Genomic DNA, 20,058 nt, shown 5'->3' with positions numbered 1-20,058 from the left:
TCTTCAAAGTAGCCACCCTTTGCCTTGAAGACATCTTTGCACACTCTTGGCATTCTCACAACCAGCTTTCATGGGGTAGTCACCTGAAATCCATTTAAATTAACACGTGTGCCTTGCTAAAAGTTAATTTGTGGAATTTATTTCCTCATTTGTGTTTGAGCTAATCAGCTGTTGTGACAAGATAGGGGTGGTATACAGAAGAGCCATATAAGTCCATATTATGGCAAGAACAGCTCAAATAAGCAAAGTGAAACGACAGTCCGTTACTTTAAGACATGGTCAGTCAATCTGGAACATTTTAAGAAACTATGAAAGTTTCTTCAAGTGAAGTTGCAAAAACCATCAAGCGCTATGATAACTGGCTCTCATGAGGACTGCCACAGGTAAGGAAGACCCAGAGTTACCTCAGCTGCAGAGGATAAGTTCATTGCCGTTCAAGTAACAGACACATCTCAACATCAACTGTTCAGAGGATCAGGCCTTCATGGTCAAATTGCTGCAACGAAACCACTACTAAAGGACACCAATAAGAAGGAGACTTGCTTGGGCCAAGAAACACGAGCACTGGACATTAGACTGGTGAATCTGTCCTTTGGTCCAAATTTGAGATTTTTGGTTCCAACCTCCGTCTCTTGGAGACGCAGAGTAGGTGAACGGATGATCTCTGCATATGTTGTCCCCACCGTGAAGCATGGAGTAGGTGGTGTCGGGGTGCTTTTCCATGCCTCAGGACTACCTGGCATGATGACTCCTTGCTGTCTCCGGTCCACCTGGCTGTGCTGCTGCTCCAGTTTCAATTGTTCTGCCTGCTGCTATGGAACCCTGACCTGTTCACCGGACGTGCTACCTGTCCCAGACCTGCTGTTTTCAACTCTCTGGAGACAGCAGGAGCGGTAGAGATACTCTCAATGATCGGTTATGAAAAGCCAACTGACATTTACTCCTGAGGTGCTGACTTGTTGCACCCTCGACAACTACTGTGATTATTATTATTTGACCATGCTGGTCATTTATGAACATTTGAACATCTTGGCCATATTCTGTTATATTCTCCACCCGGCACAGCCAGAAGAGGACTGGCCACCCTTCATGGCCTGGTTCCGCTCTAGGTTTCTTTCTAGGTTTTGGCCTTTCTAGGGAGTATTTCCTAGCCACCGTGCTTCTACACGAGCATTGCTTGCTGTTTGGGGTTTTAGGCTGGGTTTCTGTACAGCACTTTGAGATATCAGCTGATGTAAGTAGGGCTATATAAATAAACTGAATTTGTTTTCAGGATGCCCACATCTACCTCTCATCACTGTCTCTTCTTTTAGAACCCAGCATCTACCAGGACAGCCTCCTTCTCTGAGCCCAGAGCAGCTAACGATGCCACGTTAGCTAAGGAGCCCAAAGCGGGCATACCAGCAGGTAACGAGTGCTCACCACGCCACCCTGCCCTCCTTACCAATTTTCACTGGTTTCCCTGGAACAGATTAAACCCAGTCTCCATTGAGGATGCTTTTTTAAGTGCAAGACTAGGCTTAATCTGTTTCAGGGGAAACCTATCCTTAAAGCGCTAGTTTACAACAAAACAAACATATATGTCATGTGTAGATCCTCAGAGGTTCAATAAGAAAAGGGACAACTTGGACAGTTTAGACTCCCTACAGCTCATATTCATTAAGGCACATTGTAGCTAAATTGTAGCAAGATGTTTTGCAACGGAAACCATTTAAATCACATAGTAGTGCATCTGGGAGTAAACAATTGACATTGCAAAATGTTTTGCGACAGTGTGCATTGTGCACTAATGAATATGATTGACCCTGTTCTCACACACACAACCCTCTGTCTTCTGTCTGCTTCTTCACCCCTGCCATCCCTCTTTCCCTTTTCTCCCCATCTACACCAACCACCCAGCACAGTTTGACATTTTAAGTGTTTTGTTTTTTCCTTTTGCCCCTCATTTCGATGTGTAATCAGCCTGTCTTTTCATGCTCAAATCTTTTAAGCCGCTTCTCATTATCCGTGGCTGTGGCCTGTGAAGGAGGAATTCACAGGAGACTGCTACGGTAAGTGCAGGTGTATCCCTACACGACGAGCTCACCCATCCTGCTCCCCCACTCCTTGGGTTTGTCCCTGTCTTGCCCCACACTTCCCCAATTTAGAGGTGTGTGTGTGTGTGTGTGTGTTGCTTTCACGCCTATGTTCTGAATTGGCATTCTAGAACTCCCACGGACTAGGCCTAGGGAATGGTCTACATGGGTAAGTTCCTTGGGTTTCGTATTGTTTACTTTTAATTTTTTTTTTTTATAGATGTTTAGTTAATTGAGCTCCTATATCGGTCCCTCTTATTGGGTATCCATGCAATGAAGTGTGAAGGCCAAGGCATGCAGCCATACATGCAACCATACAACACACCCAACGCATGAGTTGATTGATGAGGTTACATAGTAAGGCTTTTATTCAAACTGTTTGGTACCTTATTTCGTAGTCGCTTATTTTGTCGTCACTGCTTTGTGTTGCCCAGTTGGTCACAGAAGCACAGGCTTCGTCAGGCTGGAGTGGAGGTAGGGATGAGTGATAGACCCTCTGTCCTCCTCCAGGCTCTCCTCTCTTCCTCCTTCTTTCCCCTACGTCCATCCCTGTTTCTCTTAAGTAGTGTGTGTGGGAAATGCCTTTGTTCAGCCTCCATCCAGCTAGGTGTTTCTCATGGTGACGAACTGTCCCAATTCTCCTACTCTTTTCCAGAAATGTTGACTTGCATGATTCCCGGCATGGATTTTAAAGCTTTTTTTTTTTTTTTAACCTTTTATTTAACTAGGCAAGTCAGTTAAGAACAAATTCTTATTTACAATGACGGCCTAGGAACAGTGGGTTACCTGCCTGTTCAGGGGCAGAACGACAGATTTGTACCTTGTCAGCTCGGGGGTTTGAACTTGCAACCTTCCGGTTACTAGTGCAACGCTCTAACCACTAGGCTACCCTAGATGTAAGCATTGGCTGGAGTACATTTCCACCATTGTTAAATCCATGCACGGGTGTAAGTGTACACTTTGGGGGGAGGGTGTAGAATCAGACGCAAACCTTGTCAAATGGGTCTGCGGCTGTCCCGGACTGCGGTTAATTTTCCTCGCTCCCCTTTTTTGGTTTATTTATGTATATATGTAGAAACGTCCCTTTTTCAGGACCCTGTCTTTCAATGATAATTCGTAAATCTAAACTTCACAGCTCTTCATTGTAAAGGGTTTAAACACTGTTTACCATGCTTGCTCAATGAACCTCAATGAACATAAACAATTAGTGAACATGCACCTGTGGAACGGTCATTAAGACACTAAGAGCTTAAAGACTGTAGGCAACGAAGGTCACAGTTATGAAAACTTAGGACACTAAAGAGGCCTTTCTACTGACTCTGAAAAACACCAAAATAAAGATGCCCAGGATCCCTACTCATCTGTGTGAACGTGCTATAGGCATGCTGCAAGGGGGCATGAGGACTGCAGATGTGGCCAGGGAAATAAATGGCAATGTCCGTACTGTGAGATGCAGAAGACAGCGCTACAGGAAGCTGATCGTCCTAGCAGTGGCAGACCACGTGTTACTACAACTGCCCAAGTTACACCAGGAACGCACAATCCCTCCATCAGTGCTCGGACTGTCCGCTATCGGGTGTGAGAGGCTGGACTTAAGGCTTGTACGCCTGTTGTAAGGCAGGTCCTCACCAGAGATCACAGGCAACCACGTTGCCTATGGGCACAAATCCACCTTCACTGGACCAGACAGGACTGGCAAAAAGTGCTCTTCACTGTCTTGTCTCACCAGGGGTGATGGTCGGATTTAAGTTTATCGTCGAAGGAATGAGCGTTACACCGAGGCCTGTACTCTGGAGCGGGATCGATTTTGGAGTTGGAGGGTCCGTAATGGTCTGAGGCGGTGTCACAGCATCATCGGACTTAGCTTTTTGTCATTGCAGGCAATCAACGCTGTGCGTTACAGGGAAGACATCCTCCTCATGTGGTACCCTTCCTGCAGGCTCATCCTGACATGACCCTCCAGCATGACAATTCCACCAGCCATACTGCTTGTTCTTTGTGGGATTTCCTGCAAGACAGGAATGTCAGTGTTCTGCCATGGTCAGCGAAGAGCCCTGCTCTCAATCCCATTGAGCACGTCTGGGACCTGTTGGATCAAAGGGTGAGGGCTAGGGCCATTCCCCCCCCCCAGAAATGTCTGGGAACTTGCATGTGCCTTGGTAACAATCCGCCTTTGGTCCATGTGGCCCAATTTGGGTAAGTCTCGAGACTGGATGACAACATTTTGGAAAACAGTTTAACATCTGTGTTTATCAAGGATGGGTGTGATAGTGAGAACATTGGGTGACATCCTTAACTTTGTTTTTATAAAAGTGCAATTAGTGCTGTGTTCACATCTTTCCTAAAGTAACCTTTGTGAACGACTGTAGTAATTTGAGGTTTCTTCTTTTAGAAAGGACTTAGTCTGGCTTGGTGTGGGTTTACAATCTGAGATGTACAGTTCTTTATAGAAGCGGGAGTAACTAGATCAATTTGGGTTGTGATTTAGTAATTGCAGTTTTAGATTTAATAGTTGCTAAATCAGCTAATTGATCATTACTGCGTAGCTTGTTGTCCAGTGCTGGGTCGATTTACCATGGAAGTAATGGTTGAGTCTTACTCAATGCATGGTACTTTCAGTAAATTAAGTTTAATTTACGGGAAAGAATTTCAATTGATTGTTTAATTTTGTGTAGATTGATTTCCTTTTCTAGTTTAGTTCATGCTGTTTCCAGGTCATGCACATTGGCCGCTGGCTTTAAACTCTACTTTAGTTGGGTAGGTATCCACTTTAAAAGTGAGCCGTGCAAAAGACTCAACCTCTGCCCTCGACTTCTCTTATGTCCTTACAAACAATCTCTCGTATAGTGGCCAACGCTTTCTGTTGTCGGGTGTTGATAGCAGCCATGTTCCCACAAGTGAATTCTGAACGGACAGAATATGCCAGCTGCTGTAGCGAAATAGACCATTGCTATTGTTCCTTGTAATACAGTGAATGTCCCAAACGTTATTGTGATGGTTAAATGTTGACAATTATTTATAAATAAGTCAGTTAATTCATAGTTTTGCTTAAAAAAAAGCCACAGGGAAGCCACGTGTTTCAATGCATGCCACTGGAACCTGAACTACCAAACTGCTCTGCCCTTTGCCCTTTTCTGTGTTCACTTGGGTTGGGTTCAAGAATTGTTTTAAATGTTTATTTCCTTGGTGAGGCACATTAGTTGTTGCTTAGGAATAATTCATTACTAATTCTTCCATTTTCAGGTGGTGTTTCAGTAACACTTCAGTACAATGAAAAACTAAAACATTTGTCTGAGCCCCTTAGGAAAGAGAGCCCTTAGCTCCAAGAATGGGAAATGTATATCCTACTGACAAATATAACTAGTCAGACGCTTGACTTCATTCAATACCTTCAGATAAATAGTTTTACGTGTATGTTTTTTTTCATCAAAGTCGTGGGCAATGGGAAAGATTATTTTCAACAATTTCCCCCAATCAAGGATTCATAGTTTTTTTTTTTTTTTTAATCGAGGAATGCACACTGATATATGTATCAAACTTGTATGTATCAAATACAAAACATTAACCATTCTATTCTTCTCACACCTGCATTGGTTTCAGTTCTCATAACATTTCTGAGCTTGCCTCAGGTTTCCATTAACAAACGTTTGAGAAGAAATACAATGTCAGATTCAGACCCCCTCTTGTTTAAAATGAATAGTTCCTTCATCCCCCTTGTCCATTTGCCTCCCCTGGTGTCTGCTTTCAGAAAAAACAGGGAACCCTCCCTCTGATACATTTCCCGTGTAACATTTGTGACGCCTCTCCTCAATATCCTCACAGAATTAACAGCCTATCATGTCTCTCTGCATGTGCTCCCCATCCCCGTTGCTTGTCTCTGTTCTTAGTGCCTTGCTGTACTCTACAATAACCCCTCCTGTGTGTGCTGTCTTCTCTTCCTCCACTCCTCTTATCCACTCCCTCCTTTTCTCATCTCCCTGCAGTCAAAGCCACCATGCTGTTTAGCAGAAACACCAAAGCCATCATGTGGGGCATGCAGACGCGGGCGGTGCAAGGCATGCTCGACTTTGACTACGTGTGCTCGCGGGACGAGCCTTCTGTGGCGGCCATCGTCTATCCCTTCACGTAGGTTCCTCAAGACTCTTGAGCCCAATTTCCATTCTCCCACAAATCTTTCCTCAAAGTGTGCACTTGTTCACTACCACTCAAGGACTTTAAAATAATTGATTGTTGTAGATGGCCATAAAAATAGAGTACCCTATTGAAAGGCACAGAATTTATTCACAAAAAAAGTTAGAAATGTAAAAAAAAAAAATGTTTAGAGCCAAACTGAGCTTACCAAATGATACAACACATTATCAGAAGCACAGTGCACTTTGTCTCATGTCTGTAGGTCTCACCATTGCTGAGATGTGTATATACATTTTTGTGTCCAAATTCTGGGTCAAAGTGGCCTGAATGCACACATCGGAGTCCGCCCCTGTCATTTTGGTGACATTTTTGGAACAATGGCACGGGTGGACTCTGATTTACAAACCGAAACTAAAATATCTCAAGATAGGAATGTTGTATTAAAATGACATTTTCAGGGGTTATATAAAATTAGCATGTTAAAGTTAAGTATAATTGTGTACAGTGGGGAGAACAGGTATTTGATACACTGCTGATTTTGCAGGTTTTCCTACTTACAAAGCATGTAGAGGTCTAATTTTTATCATAGGTACACTTCAACTGTGAGAGACGGAATCTAAAACAAAAATCCAGAAAATCATGTTTTTTAAGTAATTAATTTGCATTTTATTGCATCTCCCATTCCTCCTCTGGATCATCTAGATGGTCATTGGCAAACTTAATACGGGCCTGGACATGCGCTGGCTTGAGCAGTGGGACCTTGGGTGCGCTGCAGTATTTTAATCCATGACGGCGTAGTGTGTTTGGTTTTCTTTGAGACTGTGGTCCCAGCTCTCTTCAGGTCATTGACCAGGTCCTGCCGTGTAGTTCTGGGCTGATCCCTCACCTTCCTCATGATCATTGATGCCCACAAGGTGAGATCTTGCATGGAGCCCCAGACTGAGGGCGATTGACCATCTTGAACTTCTTCCATTTTCTAATAATTGCGCCAACAGTTGTTGCCTTCTCACCAAGCTGCTTGCCTATTGTCCTGTAGCCCATCCCAGCCTTGTGCAGGTCTACAATTTCATCCCTGATGTGCTTACACAGCTCTCTGTTCTTGGCCATTGTGGAGAGGTTGGAGTCTGTCTGTTTGATTGAATGTGTGGACAGGTGTCTTTTATACAGGTAACGAGTTCAAACAGGTGCAGTTAACCTGTTAGGCCGCCCCATCCCGGATCCGGGATTGTGACTACAGCCTCAAGCTCATTAAATCAAAATCAAATCAAATTTATTTATATAGCCCTTCGTACATCAGCTGATATCTCAAAGTGCTGTACAGAAACCCAGCCTAAAACCCCAAACAGCAAACAATGCAGGTGTAAAAGCACGGTGGCTAGGAAAAACTCCCTAGAAAGGCCAAAACCTAGGAAGAAACCTAGAGAGGAACCGGGCTATGTGGGGTGGCCAGTCCTCTTCTGGCTGTGCCGGGTAGAGATTATAACAGAACATGACCAAGATGTTCAAATGTTCATAAATGACCAGCATGGTCGAATAATAATAAGGCAGAACAGTTGAAACTGGAGCAGCAGCACAGTCAGGTGGACTGGGGACAGCAAGGAGCCTTCATGTCAGGTAGTCCTGGGGCACGGTCCTAGGGCTCAGGTCAGTTGAAACTGGAGCAGGAGCATGGCCAGGTGGACTGGGGACAGCAAGGAGTCCTCATGTCAGGTAGTCCTGGGACATGGTCCTAGGGCTCAGGTCCTCCGAGAGAGAGAAAGAAAGAGAGAAGGAGAGAATTAGAGAACGCACACTTAGATTCACACAGGACACCAAATAGGACAGGAGAAGTACTCCAGATATAACAAACTGACCCTAGCCCCTGACACATAAACTACTGCAGCATAAATACTGGAGGCTGAGACAGGAGGGGTCAGGAGACACTGTGGCCCCATCCGAGGACACCCCGGACAGGGCCAAACAGGAAGGATATAACCCCACCCACTTTGCCAAAGCACATCCCCCACACCACTAGAGGGATATCTTCAACCACCAACTTACCATCCTGAGACAAGGCCGAGTATAGCCCACAAAGATCTCCGCCACGGTACAACCCAAGGGGGGCAACCCAGACAGGCCGACCACAACAGTGAATCAACCCACCCAGGTGATGCACCCCCCAGGGACGGCACGAGAGAGCCCCAGCAAGCCAGTGACTCAGCCCCGTAACAGGGTTAGAGGCAGAGAATCCCAGTGGAAAGAGGGGAACCGGCCAGGCAGAGACAGCAAGGGCGGTTCGTTGCTCCAGAGCCTTTCCGTTCACCTTCCCACTCCTGGGCCAGACTACACTCAATCATATGACCCACTGAAGAGATGAGTCTTCAGTAAAGACTTAAAGGTTGAGACCGAGTTTGCGTCTCTGACATGGGTAGGCAGACCGTTCCATAAAAATGGAGCTCTATAGGAGAAAGCCCTGCCTCCAGCTGTTTGCTTAGAAATTCTAGGGACAATTAGGAGGCCTGCGTCTTGTGACCGTAGCGTACGTGTAGGTATGTACGGCAGGACCAAATCAGAGAGGTAGGTAGGAGCAAGCCCATGTAATGCTTTGTAGGTTAGCAGTAAAACCTTGAAATCAAATCAAATCAAATCAAATTTATTTATATAGCCCTTCGTACATCAGCTGATATCTCAAAGTGCTGTACAGAAACCCAGCCTAAAACCCCAAACAGCAAACAATGCAGGTGTAAAAGCACGGCCCTTGCTTTGACAGGAAGCCAGTGTAGAGAGGCTAGCACTGGAGTAATATGATCAAATTTTTTGGTTCTAGTCAGGATTCTAGCAGCCGTATTTAGCACTAACTGAAGTTTATTTAGTGCTTTATCCGGGTAGCCGGAAAATAGAGCATTGCAGTAGTCTAACCTAGAAGTGACAAAAGCATGGATTAATTTTTCTGCATCATTTTTGGACAGAAAGTTTCTGATTTTTGCAATGTTACGTAGATGGAAAAAGCTGTCCTCGAAATGGTCTTAATATGTTCTTCAAAAGAGAGATCAGGGTCCAGAGTAACGCCGAGGTCCTTCACAGTTTTATTTGAGACGACTGTACAACCATTAAGATTAATTGTCAGATTCAACAGAAGATCTCTTTGTTTCTTGGGACCTAGAACAAGCATCTCTGTTTTGTCCGAGTTTAATAGTAGAAAGTTTGCAGCCATCCACTTCCTTATGTCTGAAACACATGCTTCTAGCGAGGGCAATTTTGGGGCTTCACCATGTTTCATTGAAATGTACAGCTGTGTGTCATCCGCATAGCAGTGAAAGTTTACATTATGTTTTCGAATAACATCCCCAAGAGGTAAAATATATAGTGAAAACAATAGTGGTCCTAAAACAGAACCTTGAGGAACACCGAAATGTACAGTTGATTTGTCAGAGGACAAACCATTCACAGAGACAAACTGATATCTTTCCGACAGATAAGATCTAAACCAGGCCAGAACTTGTCCGTGTAGACCAATTTGGGTTTCCAATCTCTCCAAAAGAATGTGGTGATCGATGGTATCAAAAGCAGCACTAAGGTCTAGGAGCACGAGGACAGATGCAGAGCCTCGGTCCGATGCCATTAAAATGTCATTTACCACCTTCACAAGTGCCGTCTCAGTGCTATGATGGGGTCTAAAACCAGACTGAAGCATTTCGTATACATTGTTTGTCTTCAGGAAGGCAGTGAGTTGCTGCGCAACAGCCTTCTCTAAAATCTTTGAGAGGAATGGAAGATTCGATATAGGCCGATAGTTTTTATATTTTCTGGGTCAAGGTTTGGCTTTTTCAAGAGAGGCTTTATTACTGCCACTTTTAGTGAGTTTGGTACACATCCAGTGGATAGAGAGCCGTTTATTATGTTCAACATAGGAGGGCCAAGCACAGGAAGCAGCTCTTTCAGTAGTTTAGTTGGAATAGGGTCCAGTATACAGCTTGAAGGTTTAGAGGCCATGATTATTATCATTACCATAACGCAACATTAGCGATTTCTGAAAATTGCAAAATAAATGAAATAAATATGCCTGTCCTCAAGCTTATCCTTTTCTTAACAATCCTGTCGTCTCAGATTTTCAAAATATGCTTTAGAACCAGAGAAAATCAATAATTTGTGTAAGAGTGGTGATAGCTAGCGTAGCATTTAGCGTTAGCATTTAGCACGCAACATTCACAAAAACCAGCAAAGGGATCAAATAAAATAATTTACCTTTGAAGAACTTCAGATGTTTCAATGAGGAGACTCTCAGTTACATAGCAGATGTCCAGTTTTTCCTGAAAGATGCTTGTGTAGGACACAACGTTCCGTTTTGTTACTATGCATTTGGCTACCGAAACTAACCGAAAATTCAGTCACCTAAACGTCGAACTTTTTCCGAATTAACTCCATAATATCGACTGAAACATGGAAAACGTTGTTTGAATCAATCCTCAAGGTGTTTGGTCATATATCTCTTCATTGAAATGCCAGTCCTAGAAGCGTGCATTCTTCTCTGATTCGGATGGAAAAATACTGGGACCTGACTTTTGCGCACCAATTTCCACGCAGACACCATGCGGGACACTTGGTAATTGTAGGCTCTTATGGCCAATCTTCCAATGATATGCCTACAAATACGTCACAATGCTGCAGACACCTGGGGGAAACGATAGGAAGTGTCCGTTGATTCCTGTGGCATTCACAGCCATATAAGGAGATCATGGAAAACGTGCCTTCAGAAATCCTGTTGATTTCCTGGTCACTCAAACATCTTGGTTTTGCCTGTAGATATTGTTCTATGGCACTCACAGTGAAAATCTTTGCAGTTCTGGAAACGTCAGAGTGTCTTCTTTCCAAAACTATCAATTCCAAGCATAGTCGAGCATCTTTTCGTGACAAAATATCGCGCTAAAAACGGGCACGTCTTTTTATCCAAAAATGAAATACTGCCCCTAGAGTTCTAACAGGTTAATACAGGTAATGAGTGGAGAACAGGAGGGCTTCTTAAAGAAAAACTAACAGGTCTGTGAGTCGGAATTCTTACTGGTTGGTCGGTGATCAAATACTTATGTCATGCAATAAAATGCAAATGAATTATTTCAAAATCACACAATGTGATTTTCTGGATTTGTCTTAGGTACACTTCAACTGTGAGAGACGGAATCTATGATAAAAAATTACAGACCTCTACTTGCTTTGTAAGCAGGAAACACTGCCGATTTTGCAGGTTATCAAATACTTGTTCTCCCCACTGTATACACACACACACACACACACACACACACATATACTGCTCAAAAAAATAAAGGGAAAACTTAAACAACACAATGTAACTCCAAGTCAATCACTCTTATGTGAAATCAAACTGTCCACTTAGGAAGCACCGCTGATTGACAATAAATGTCACATGCTGTTGTGCAAATGGAATAGACAACAGGTGGAAATTATAGGCATTTAGCAAGATACCCCCAATAAAGGAGTGGTTCTGCAGGTGATGACCACAGACTACTTCTCAGTTCCTATGCTTCCTGGCTGATGCATGGAGGCGCTACCAGGAGATAGGCCAGTACATCAGGAGACGTGGAGGAGGCCGTAGGAGGGCAACAACCCAGCAGCAGGACCGCTACCTCCGCCTTTGTGCAAGGAGGAGCAGGAGGAGCGCTGCCAGAGCCCTGCAAAATGACCTCCAGCAGGCCACAAATGTGCATGTGTCTGCTCAAACGGTCAGAAACAGACTCCATGAGGGTGGTATGAGGGCCCGACGTCCACAGGTGGGGGTTGTGCTTTACAGCCCAACACCGTGCAGGACGTTTGGCATTTGCCAGAGAACACAAAGATTGTCAAATTCGCCACTGGCGCCCTGTGCTCTTCACAGATGAAAGCAGGTTCACACTGAGCAGGTGATAGTCTGGAGACGCTGTGGAGAATGTTCTGCTGCCTGTAACATCCTCCAGCATGACAGGTTTGGCGGTGGGTCAGTCATGGTGTGGGGTGGTATTTCTTTGGGGGGGCGCACAGCCCTCCATGTGCTCGCCAGAGGTAGCCTGACTGCCGTGAGGTACTGAGATGAGATCCTCAGACCCCTTGTGAGGCCATATGCTGGTACGGTTGGCCCTGGGTTCCTCCTAATGCAAGACGATGCTAGACCTCATGTGGCTGGAGTGTGTCAGCAGTTCCTGAAAGAGGAAGGCATTGATGCTATGGACTGGCCCGCCCGTTCCCCAGACCTGAATCCAATTGAGCAGATCTGGGACATCATGTCTCGCTCCATCCACCAACAGACTGCACCACAGACTGTCCAGGAGTTGGCGGATACTTTAGTCCAGGTCTGGGAGGAGATCCCTCAGGAGACCATCTGCCACCTCATCGGGAGCATGCCCAGGCGTTGTAGGGAGGTCATACAGGCACGTGGAGGCCACACACACTACTGAGCCTCATTTTGACTTGTTTTAAGGACATTACATCAATGTTGGATCAGCCTGTAGTGTGGTTTTCCACTTTAATTTTGAGTGTGACTCCAAATCCAGACCTCCATAAATTTGATTTCCATTGATGTTTGTGTGATTTTGTCAGCACATTCAACTATGTAAAGAAAAAAGTATTTAATAAGAATATTTATTCATTCAGATCTAGGATGTGTTATTTTAGTGTTCCCTTTATTTTTTTGAGCAGTGTATATATAGATATAGATATATATAGAGAGAGAGAGTGAGTAAGAGAGAATTATGGGCTGAACATTTCCTTAACCCATTGATGTTACTCATTTTCCATTTTGGATGTCCTCTGTTTACTTAGGTCAATGTGAATCATCTATGCATTCTAGCTAGCTACTACTGTATTACCCATGTTCACTTCTGGTGAGTTTTTCCCTGCCCCGTAATTCTGGCAATCCATGAACATGAAGTACCCTAAAGATTAATAGATGATAGTGTGGCCCAAAAAAGGTCAGACTACAGCAAGTATGGCCAATAAAACCAAAAAAGAGATCAATCATCTTTTATCAAGTCTATCTGATGCAACATTTACTAATGTAAAGATAAAGAAAACAGAGGGCATGTACAGTTAGTCAAAGTTCATGTACACCTAGTCCAAATTAATTTAAACTTAGTTTTTCACAATTCCTGACATTTAATCCTCGTAAATATCCCCTGTTTTAGGTCAGTTAGGATCACAACTTTATTTTAAGAATGTGAAAATAATAGTAGTGATTGAATTATTTCAGCTTTTATTTCTTTCATCACATTCCCAGTGGGTCAAACGTTTGCATACACTCAATTAGTATTTGGTAGCATTGCCTTTAAATTGTTTAACTTGGGTCAAATGTTTTGTATAACCTTCCACAAGCTTCCCACAATAAATTGGGTGAATTTTGTCCCATTCCTCCTGACAAAGCTGGTGTAACTGAGTCAGGTTTGTAGGCCTCCTTGCTTGTACACGCTTTTTCAGTTCTGCCCACACATTTTCTATAGGATTGAGATGAGAGCTTTGTGATGGCCACTCCAATACCTTGACTTTGTTGTCCTTAAGCCATTTTGCCACAACTTTGGAAGTATGCTTGGAGTCTTTGTCCATTTGGAAGACTCATTTACCTCCAAGCTTTAATTTGATGTCTTGAAATGTTGCTTCAATTTATCCACATACTTTTCCTTTCTGATGATGACATCTATTTTGTGAGATGCACCAGTCCCTCCTGCAGCAAAGCACCCACACAACATGATGCTGCCACCCCCGTACTTCACTGTTGGGATGGTGTTCTTTGGCTTGCAAGCATCCCCCTTTTTCTTCCAGACATAACGATGGTCATTATTGCCAAACAGTTCTATTTTTGTTTCATCAGACCAGAGGACATTTCTCCAAAAAAGTACAGTCTTTGTCCCCATGTGCAGTAGCAAACCGTAGTCTGGCTTTTTTATGGCGGTTTTGGAGCAGTGGCTTCCTTGCTGAGCGGGCCTTTCAGGTTATGTCGATATAGGACTCGTTTTACTGTGGATATAGATACTTTTGTACCTGTTTCTTCCAGCATCTTCACAAGGTCCTTTGGTTGCTGTTCTGCAGTGATTTGCACTTTTCGCACAAAAGTATGTTCATCTCTAGGAGACTGAATGTGTTTCCTTCCTGAGCGTTTTGTCGGCTGTGGTCCCATGGTGTTTATACTTGCTTACTATTGTTTGTACAGATGAACGTGGTACCTTCAGGCGTTTGGAAATTGCTCCCAGGGATGAACCAGACTTGTGGAGGTCTACCATTTTTTTTCTGAGGTCTTGGCTGATTTCTTTTGATTTTCCCATGATGTCAAGCAAAGAGGCACTGAGTTTGAAGGTAGGCCTTGAAATACATCACAGGTACACCTCCAATTAGCTCAAATGATGTCAATTAGCCTATCGGAAGCTTCTAAATCCATGACACATTTTTCTGGAATTTTTCAAGCTGTTTAAATGTAAAGCTTCCCTTAAAGACACAACATAACAATTAGGGCTGAGCTTGCTTAATGCAGGGTGCATCATCTAGTATGCACCTGTAATTAAAAATGTATACCGTAATTTCCGGACTATAAGCCGCTACTTTATTCCCATGCTTTGAACCTCGCAGTTTATACAATGACGCGGCTAATTTATGGATTTTTCCCGCTTTCACAAGATTCATGCCGCCAAAAACTGAGCACCGTCACATAATGTGACGTAAATCGAGCACGCTCAAACTTCCCATCATTCTGATTACGGTAGTAATTTTGTCACCCTCACCATGGCAAAGACACGGAGAAATGCGTATGATGCAGCTTTCAAGTTGAAGGCGATCGATCTGGCTGTTGGAAAAGGAAATAGAGGTGCTGCACGGGAGCTTGGCCTGAATGAGTCGATGATAAGACGTTGGAAACAGCAGTGTGAGGAACTGACTCAGTGCAAAAAGACAAAAGCTTTCAGAGGGAAGAGAAGCAGAAGGCCCAAAGTATTTGCAGCCACTCGACAATAGTGTAAATCGTGCATTTAAAGGTGGCGCTCCTTGTTCAGTGGTAGGCTTGGATGACAAGTGGGGAGTCAATCACCACCTTCCGGAGACACCTGAAACCCCACCTCTTTAAGGAATACCTAGGATAGGATAAAGTAATCCTTCTCACCCCCCCCAATCCACTATCATCAACGGGTTTCGAAAGGCTGGACTGCTGCGTGTTGAAGGGGCAGCATGAGCTCAGCGGGGTATTTGCCTCCGGATGAAAGTGACGAGAGCGACAATGAAAACGATCCAACATCGGATGAAGCAATTCTGAGGCTATTCAACTCCGACACCGAAGGAGTTGACTTCAGTGGTTTCAGTGCACAGGAGGAGGAAGATAATGACTTTCTAGGTAGGCTACTGTTTGAATTTTTTGTTACAAGCCGTGTTTCGTTTAAAGGCAGTGTAAAATTTATTTGTTTCAATGTACCGGTAGGCACCTGCGGCTTATAGATATGTGCGGCTTATTTATGTACAAAATACATATTTTTTTAAATAATTCAGTGGGTGCGGTTTATATTCAGGTGCGCTTAATAGTCCAGCAATTACGGTACACACAGTATACACTGAGTGTACAAAACATTAAGGACCCCTTCCTAATATTGAGTTGCACCCACCCCTTTTGCCCTCAGAAAAGCCTAAATTTGTCAGGGCATGGACTCTACAAGGTGTCGAGTTTTCCACTGGGACGCTGGCCCATGTTGACTCCAACGCGTCCCACAGTTGTGACAAGCCGGCTGGATTTCCTTTGGGTGCTGGACCATTCTTAAAACACACAGGAAACTGTTGAGCGTAAACAACCCAGCAGTGTTGTAGTTCTTGACATAAAGCAGTGCGCCTGGCACCTACTACCATACCCTGTTAAAAGCACTTATATTGTCTTGCCCATTCACCCTCTCATTGGAGCATATACACAATCCATTTCTCAAGGCTTAACAATCCTTCTTTAACCGGTTTGCTCCCTTTCATCTTTCAATGCCAAGAGTCTATGTAGCCATTTGATTAGCTGTTCAGGATTCTTATGGCTTGGGGGTAGAAGCTGTTGAGAAGCCGTATGGACCTAGAATTGATGCTCTGGTACCACTTGCTGTGTGGTAGCAGAGAGACATCAAGGAACTTAATGCTTTCAACCTGCTCCACTACAGCCCCGCCGATGAGAATGGGGACGTGCTCGCTCTCCTTTTCCTGTAGTCCACAATCATCTCCTTTGTCTTGATCATGTTGAGAGAGAGGTTGTTGTCCTGGCGCTACACGGCCAGGTCTCTGACCTCCTCCCTATAGGCTGTCTCATCGTTGTCGGTGATCAGGCCTATCAAATCAACATTAATTGGTCACATACACGTGTTCAGCAGATGTTATTGTGGGTGTAGCGAAATGCTTGTCCCACTGTTGACATCAGCAAACTTAATGATGTTGGGAGTCATGCCTGCTCAGTACAGGAGGGTACTGAGCACGCACCCCTGAGGGGCTCCCATGTTGAGGATCAGTGGCGGATGTGGTGTTACCTACCTTTACCACCTGGGGGGTGGCTCGTCAAGACGTCCAGGATCCAGTTGCAGAGGGAGGTGTTTTGTCCCACGGTCCTTAGCTTAGTGATGAGCTTTGAGGGCACTATGTTGTTGTCAATGAAGGTGTTCCTTTTGTCCAGGTATCCTGCAAATACATTGTATAACCCGCCAGCTGTATGTTATTCATGTCGTCGTTCAGCCACAACTCTGTGAAACATAATACAGTTTTTAACGTCTCGTTGGTAGGATATATGTGCTTGTAGTTTGTCTATTTTATTGTCTAATGATTGTACGTTGGCTAATAGGATGGATGGTAAAGGCAAATTACCCACACACCGACGGATCCTTACAAGGCACCCTGACCGTCGTCCTCTCTCTGTCTCTTTCTCCTGTGACTGACGGGGATAAGTGCCTTATCAGGTGTCTGGAGTAAATCTCTCGTCCAACTCGTTAAATAAGAAAAACATATGTATTGGATCCTTAAAAAATACAACTTTTACATAAACTGCAAGGTAATCTATAAAATGGGCTGATGGTGAAGTAGACATACTCGGTATTCATATCACAAAAGATATAAATAAGCTCTCCACAATGAATTTCAATAGGAAACTTGTGAAAATAGACAAGATCCTGCAACCATGGAGAGGTAAATACCTGTCTATTTATGGAAAAATTGCCCTAATTAAACCAACTATATCTGTTTACTCGCTTACATATGGCACTGCCTACTCCTGATTCGTTTTTCAAATCCTATATCTGGGACGCTAAAACAGACAATAAAACGTGCCTATCTATATAATGAATATGAATTGGGTGGGTTGAGATTATTAAATATAAAATCACTAAACCTCTCTAGAAGCTTCACTCATTCAAAAGTTGTATTTGAACCCTAAATGGTTCTCAAGTAGATTACTAAGAAAAGCTCATACATTGTTTAAAAATGGCCTTTGTGCAGATTGCCATGTCTCATTTTCGATGAATTGAAAATTATACTTTGAAAAAAACTCTATCAAACAAACTTACATTTTGTCACCCTGAAAAGATAAAACCAATATTATGGCTCAACTCAAATGTGCTGATTTGATGAAATACCTGTATTTATGGGAAAGATGTTTGAAAATGGATTTGTTCTTAAGTAAATATTGTAAATTTGAGTGGTAGTGTTATGTCCTTCATGGAGTTATCAGAATTGTACGGAAAGGTCTGCTCAATCCAAGAGTACAACCAATTTGATTACAGCATTGCCCCAAAAATGGAGGAGGCGGGTGTTAGTGAACTGGTCTGTCTGCCCAATATAAAGGGTCAAAACTGGCGGAGGAATAAAAATAACATAAATAGGAAAGTATACCAGTTTCATTTGAGGACCAGGATGTTGACAACTGTGCCATACGGATTGCAAAATAGTTGGGAAGAGATTTTTGATGTACCGATTCTGTCGTATGAGTTGATATATAAAACGCAAGATTTCGTGCTTTTCAGCTAAAATTATTATATAAGATTTCTTGCCACCAACAAAATGTTGAATATTTGGGGCATGAAATCATTGAAGCTCTGCAGATTTTGTTGTGAGGTTACAGAATCGAAAGACCATTTATTTTGGTATTGCCCTCGGGTAGCCTGTTTCTGGTCTCAGGTTCAGGAATGGCTGAAAATGCATAGCATTGATCTAAAATTGACCATAGAAATAGTACTGTTTGGACATCTGGAGAGACCAGGTCAGTCAATTGCTCATACTCTTAGTAAAAGTAATTATCTTCAACTGGATTCTATTCGATAAGAAATTGTACGTTAAACATCACAGCATAGTTGAAAGATATGTGTTGCGTAGAAACACGAAGTGGGAGGCCAGCAGAGATGGATGGGATGGGCTGAGGGAAGCTGAGGGTTGGTATGTGGAATTGGAGACGAGTGGGAGTGGAGTTGCTATGTGAGCGAGAGAATGATGGTCAAAGATAAAAGGAATAGTCTGCAATCTAGCTGCACTTGAATTCGTTTGACTTTATTTTCGATTGACATTTCTTTGTATATGTCCATACAAATTATGCCAGATTTCGACCGACTGAGAAACGCTGCCTGGCTGTCTGGTCCCAACAATTTTTTTTAAACAATTGTTGCAAAAGTCAGACAGCGAGGTTTATACAAATTAGAGCCAAGGATAAATAGATTTAGCAAACTTCCTAAGTTAGGAAGTATAAATGGTATTCATCAAGCTAGCCAGCTAGTTAAACCGAGCCTGTTTGTCCCATTGACTTATTAGCATGGCTTTCAGTTAGCAAGCTAATCGATTAGCATGCGCACCACTGGATATTTTCGACAGGTGAACATTACAAACTGAACACTGTATGTAATGGTAGGTAGGTGTGTGTGTGTGTGTGTAACATATATATTGATAAAATATTATAGTGAAGCCACATGAGATGGCCAACATTTCACTCTAACATAGCTAATGATTTTCTCTCACTTATTTCAAAAACGGTCAGCATGTGTTAAAAAATAACTTTGAACAGCAGACTGATTACATGACCATTATCTGCGCTCTGATTGCAGGATTCATAAAAATGGCCCACTAGGTGGCACTGCCGATCAGGATTCCCCAGATAATGAAAAGCTGCTCATATTCAAAATCAAATAGTTGCAGTAACGACTGCTGGGCTGGCAACAATGCATGACAATATCGCCTCCAAAAAGTTGTCATGGCCTTTATTATCTGGGGAATCTTGATCGGCAGCGCCACCTAGTGTGCAATTTTTAGGAATCCTCCAATCAGAGCGGAGATATTGGTTATGTGATTCGTCTGCTTTTCCGAACTATGGCCGCTATTTTTATGCTGAAGTAAGAAAGAATCTAATCCTATGTTGGAGTGAAATGTTGGCCATTCACGTCTCGTGGCTTTACTACAGTATTGTATCATAATATGTTAATACATACAGTACCAGTCAAAAGTTTGGACACCTACTCATTGCAGGGTTTTTCTTTATAATTTATATTTTCTACATTGTAGAATAATAATGAAGACATCAAAACTATGGAATAACACACATTGAGTCATGTAGTAACCAAAAAAGTGTTAAACAAATCAAAATATATTTGAGATTCATCCAAGTAGCCACCCTTTGCCTTTATGACAGCTTGGCGTTCTCTCAAACAGCTTCAGCTGGAATGCTTTTCTTGAAGTTCCCACGTGTATTCTAGTCACATCTCGTGCATCAACCAGACTAATCTTATTTTATTTTAATTTTTACCTTTATTTTACTAGGCAAGTCAGTTAAGAACAAATTCTTATTTTCAATGACGGCCTAGGAACAGTGGGTTAACTGCCTGTTCAGGGGCAGAACGACAGATTTGTACCTTGTCAGCAC

General features: G+C 43.1%; 1 protein-coding gene across 7 annotated transcripts in view; it reads left to right on the top strand.

Moving 5' to 3' along the window:
- LOC118357563 (ATP-citrate synthase-like) overlaps positions 1-20,058 on the top strand; it is a 109,262-nt gene that overhangs the window by 41,744 nt on the left and 47,460 nt on the right. For 6 of the 7 annotated variants that reach the window (XM_052478332.1, XM_052478330.1, XM_052478331.1 and 3 more), the window contains exons 13-15: positions 1,314-1,407; positions 1,992-2,051; positions 6,059-6,200. In XM_052478332.1, coding sequence (XP_052334292.1) covers positions 1,314-1,407; positions 1,992-2,051; positions 6,059-6,200 — 296 coding nt within the window. The remainder of the gene's footprint in view (positions 1-1,313; positions 1,408-1,991; positions 2,052-6,058; positions 6,201-20,058) is intronic. The other variant, XM_052478334.1, reaches the window with a different exon arrangement.

Source organism: Oncorhynchus keta, chromosome 24 (genome assembly GCF_023373465.1).
Source record: "Oncorhynchus keta strain PuntledgeMale-10-30-2019 chromosome 24, Oket_V2, whole genome shotgun sequence".
Taxonomy (NCBI): Eukaryota; Metazoa; Chordata; class Actinopteri; order Salmoniformes; family Salmonidae; genus Oncorhynchus; species Oncorhynchus keta.
This window is presented reverse-complemented; position numbering and strand designations above follow the sequence as displayed.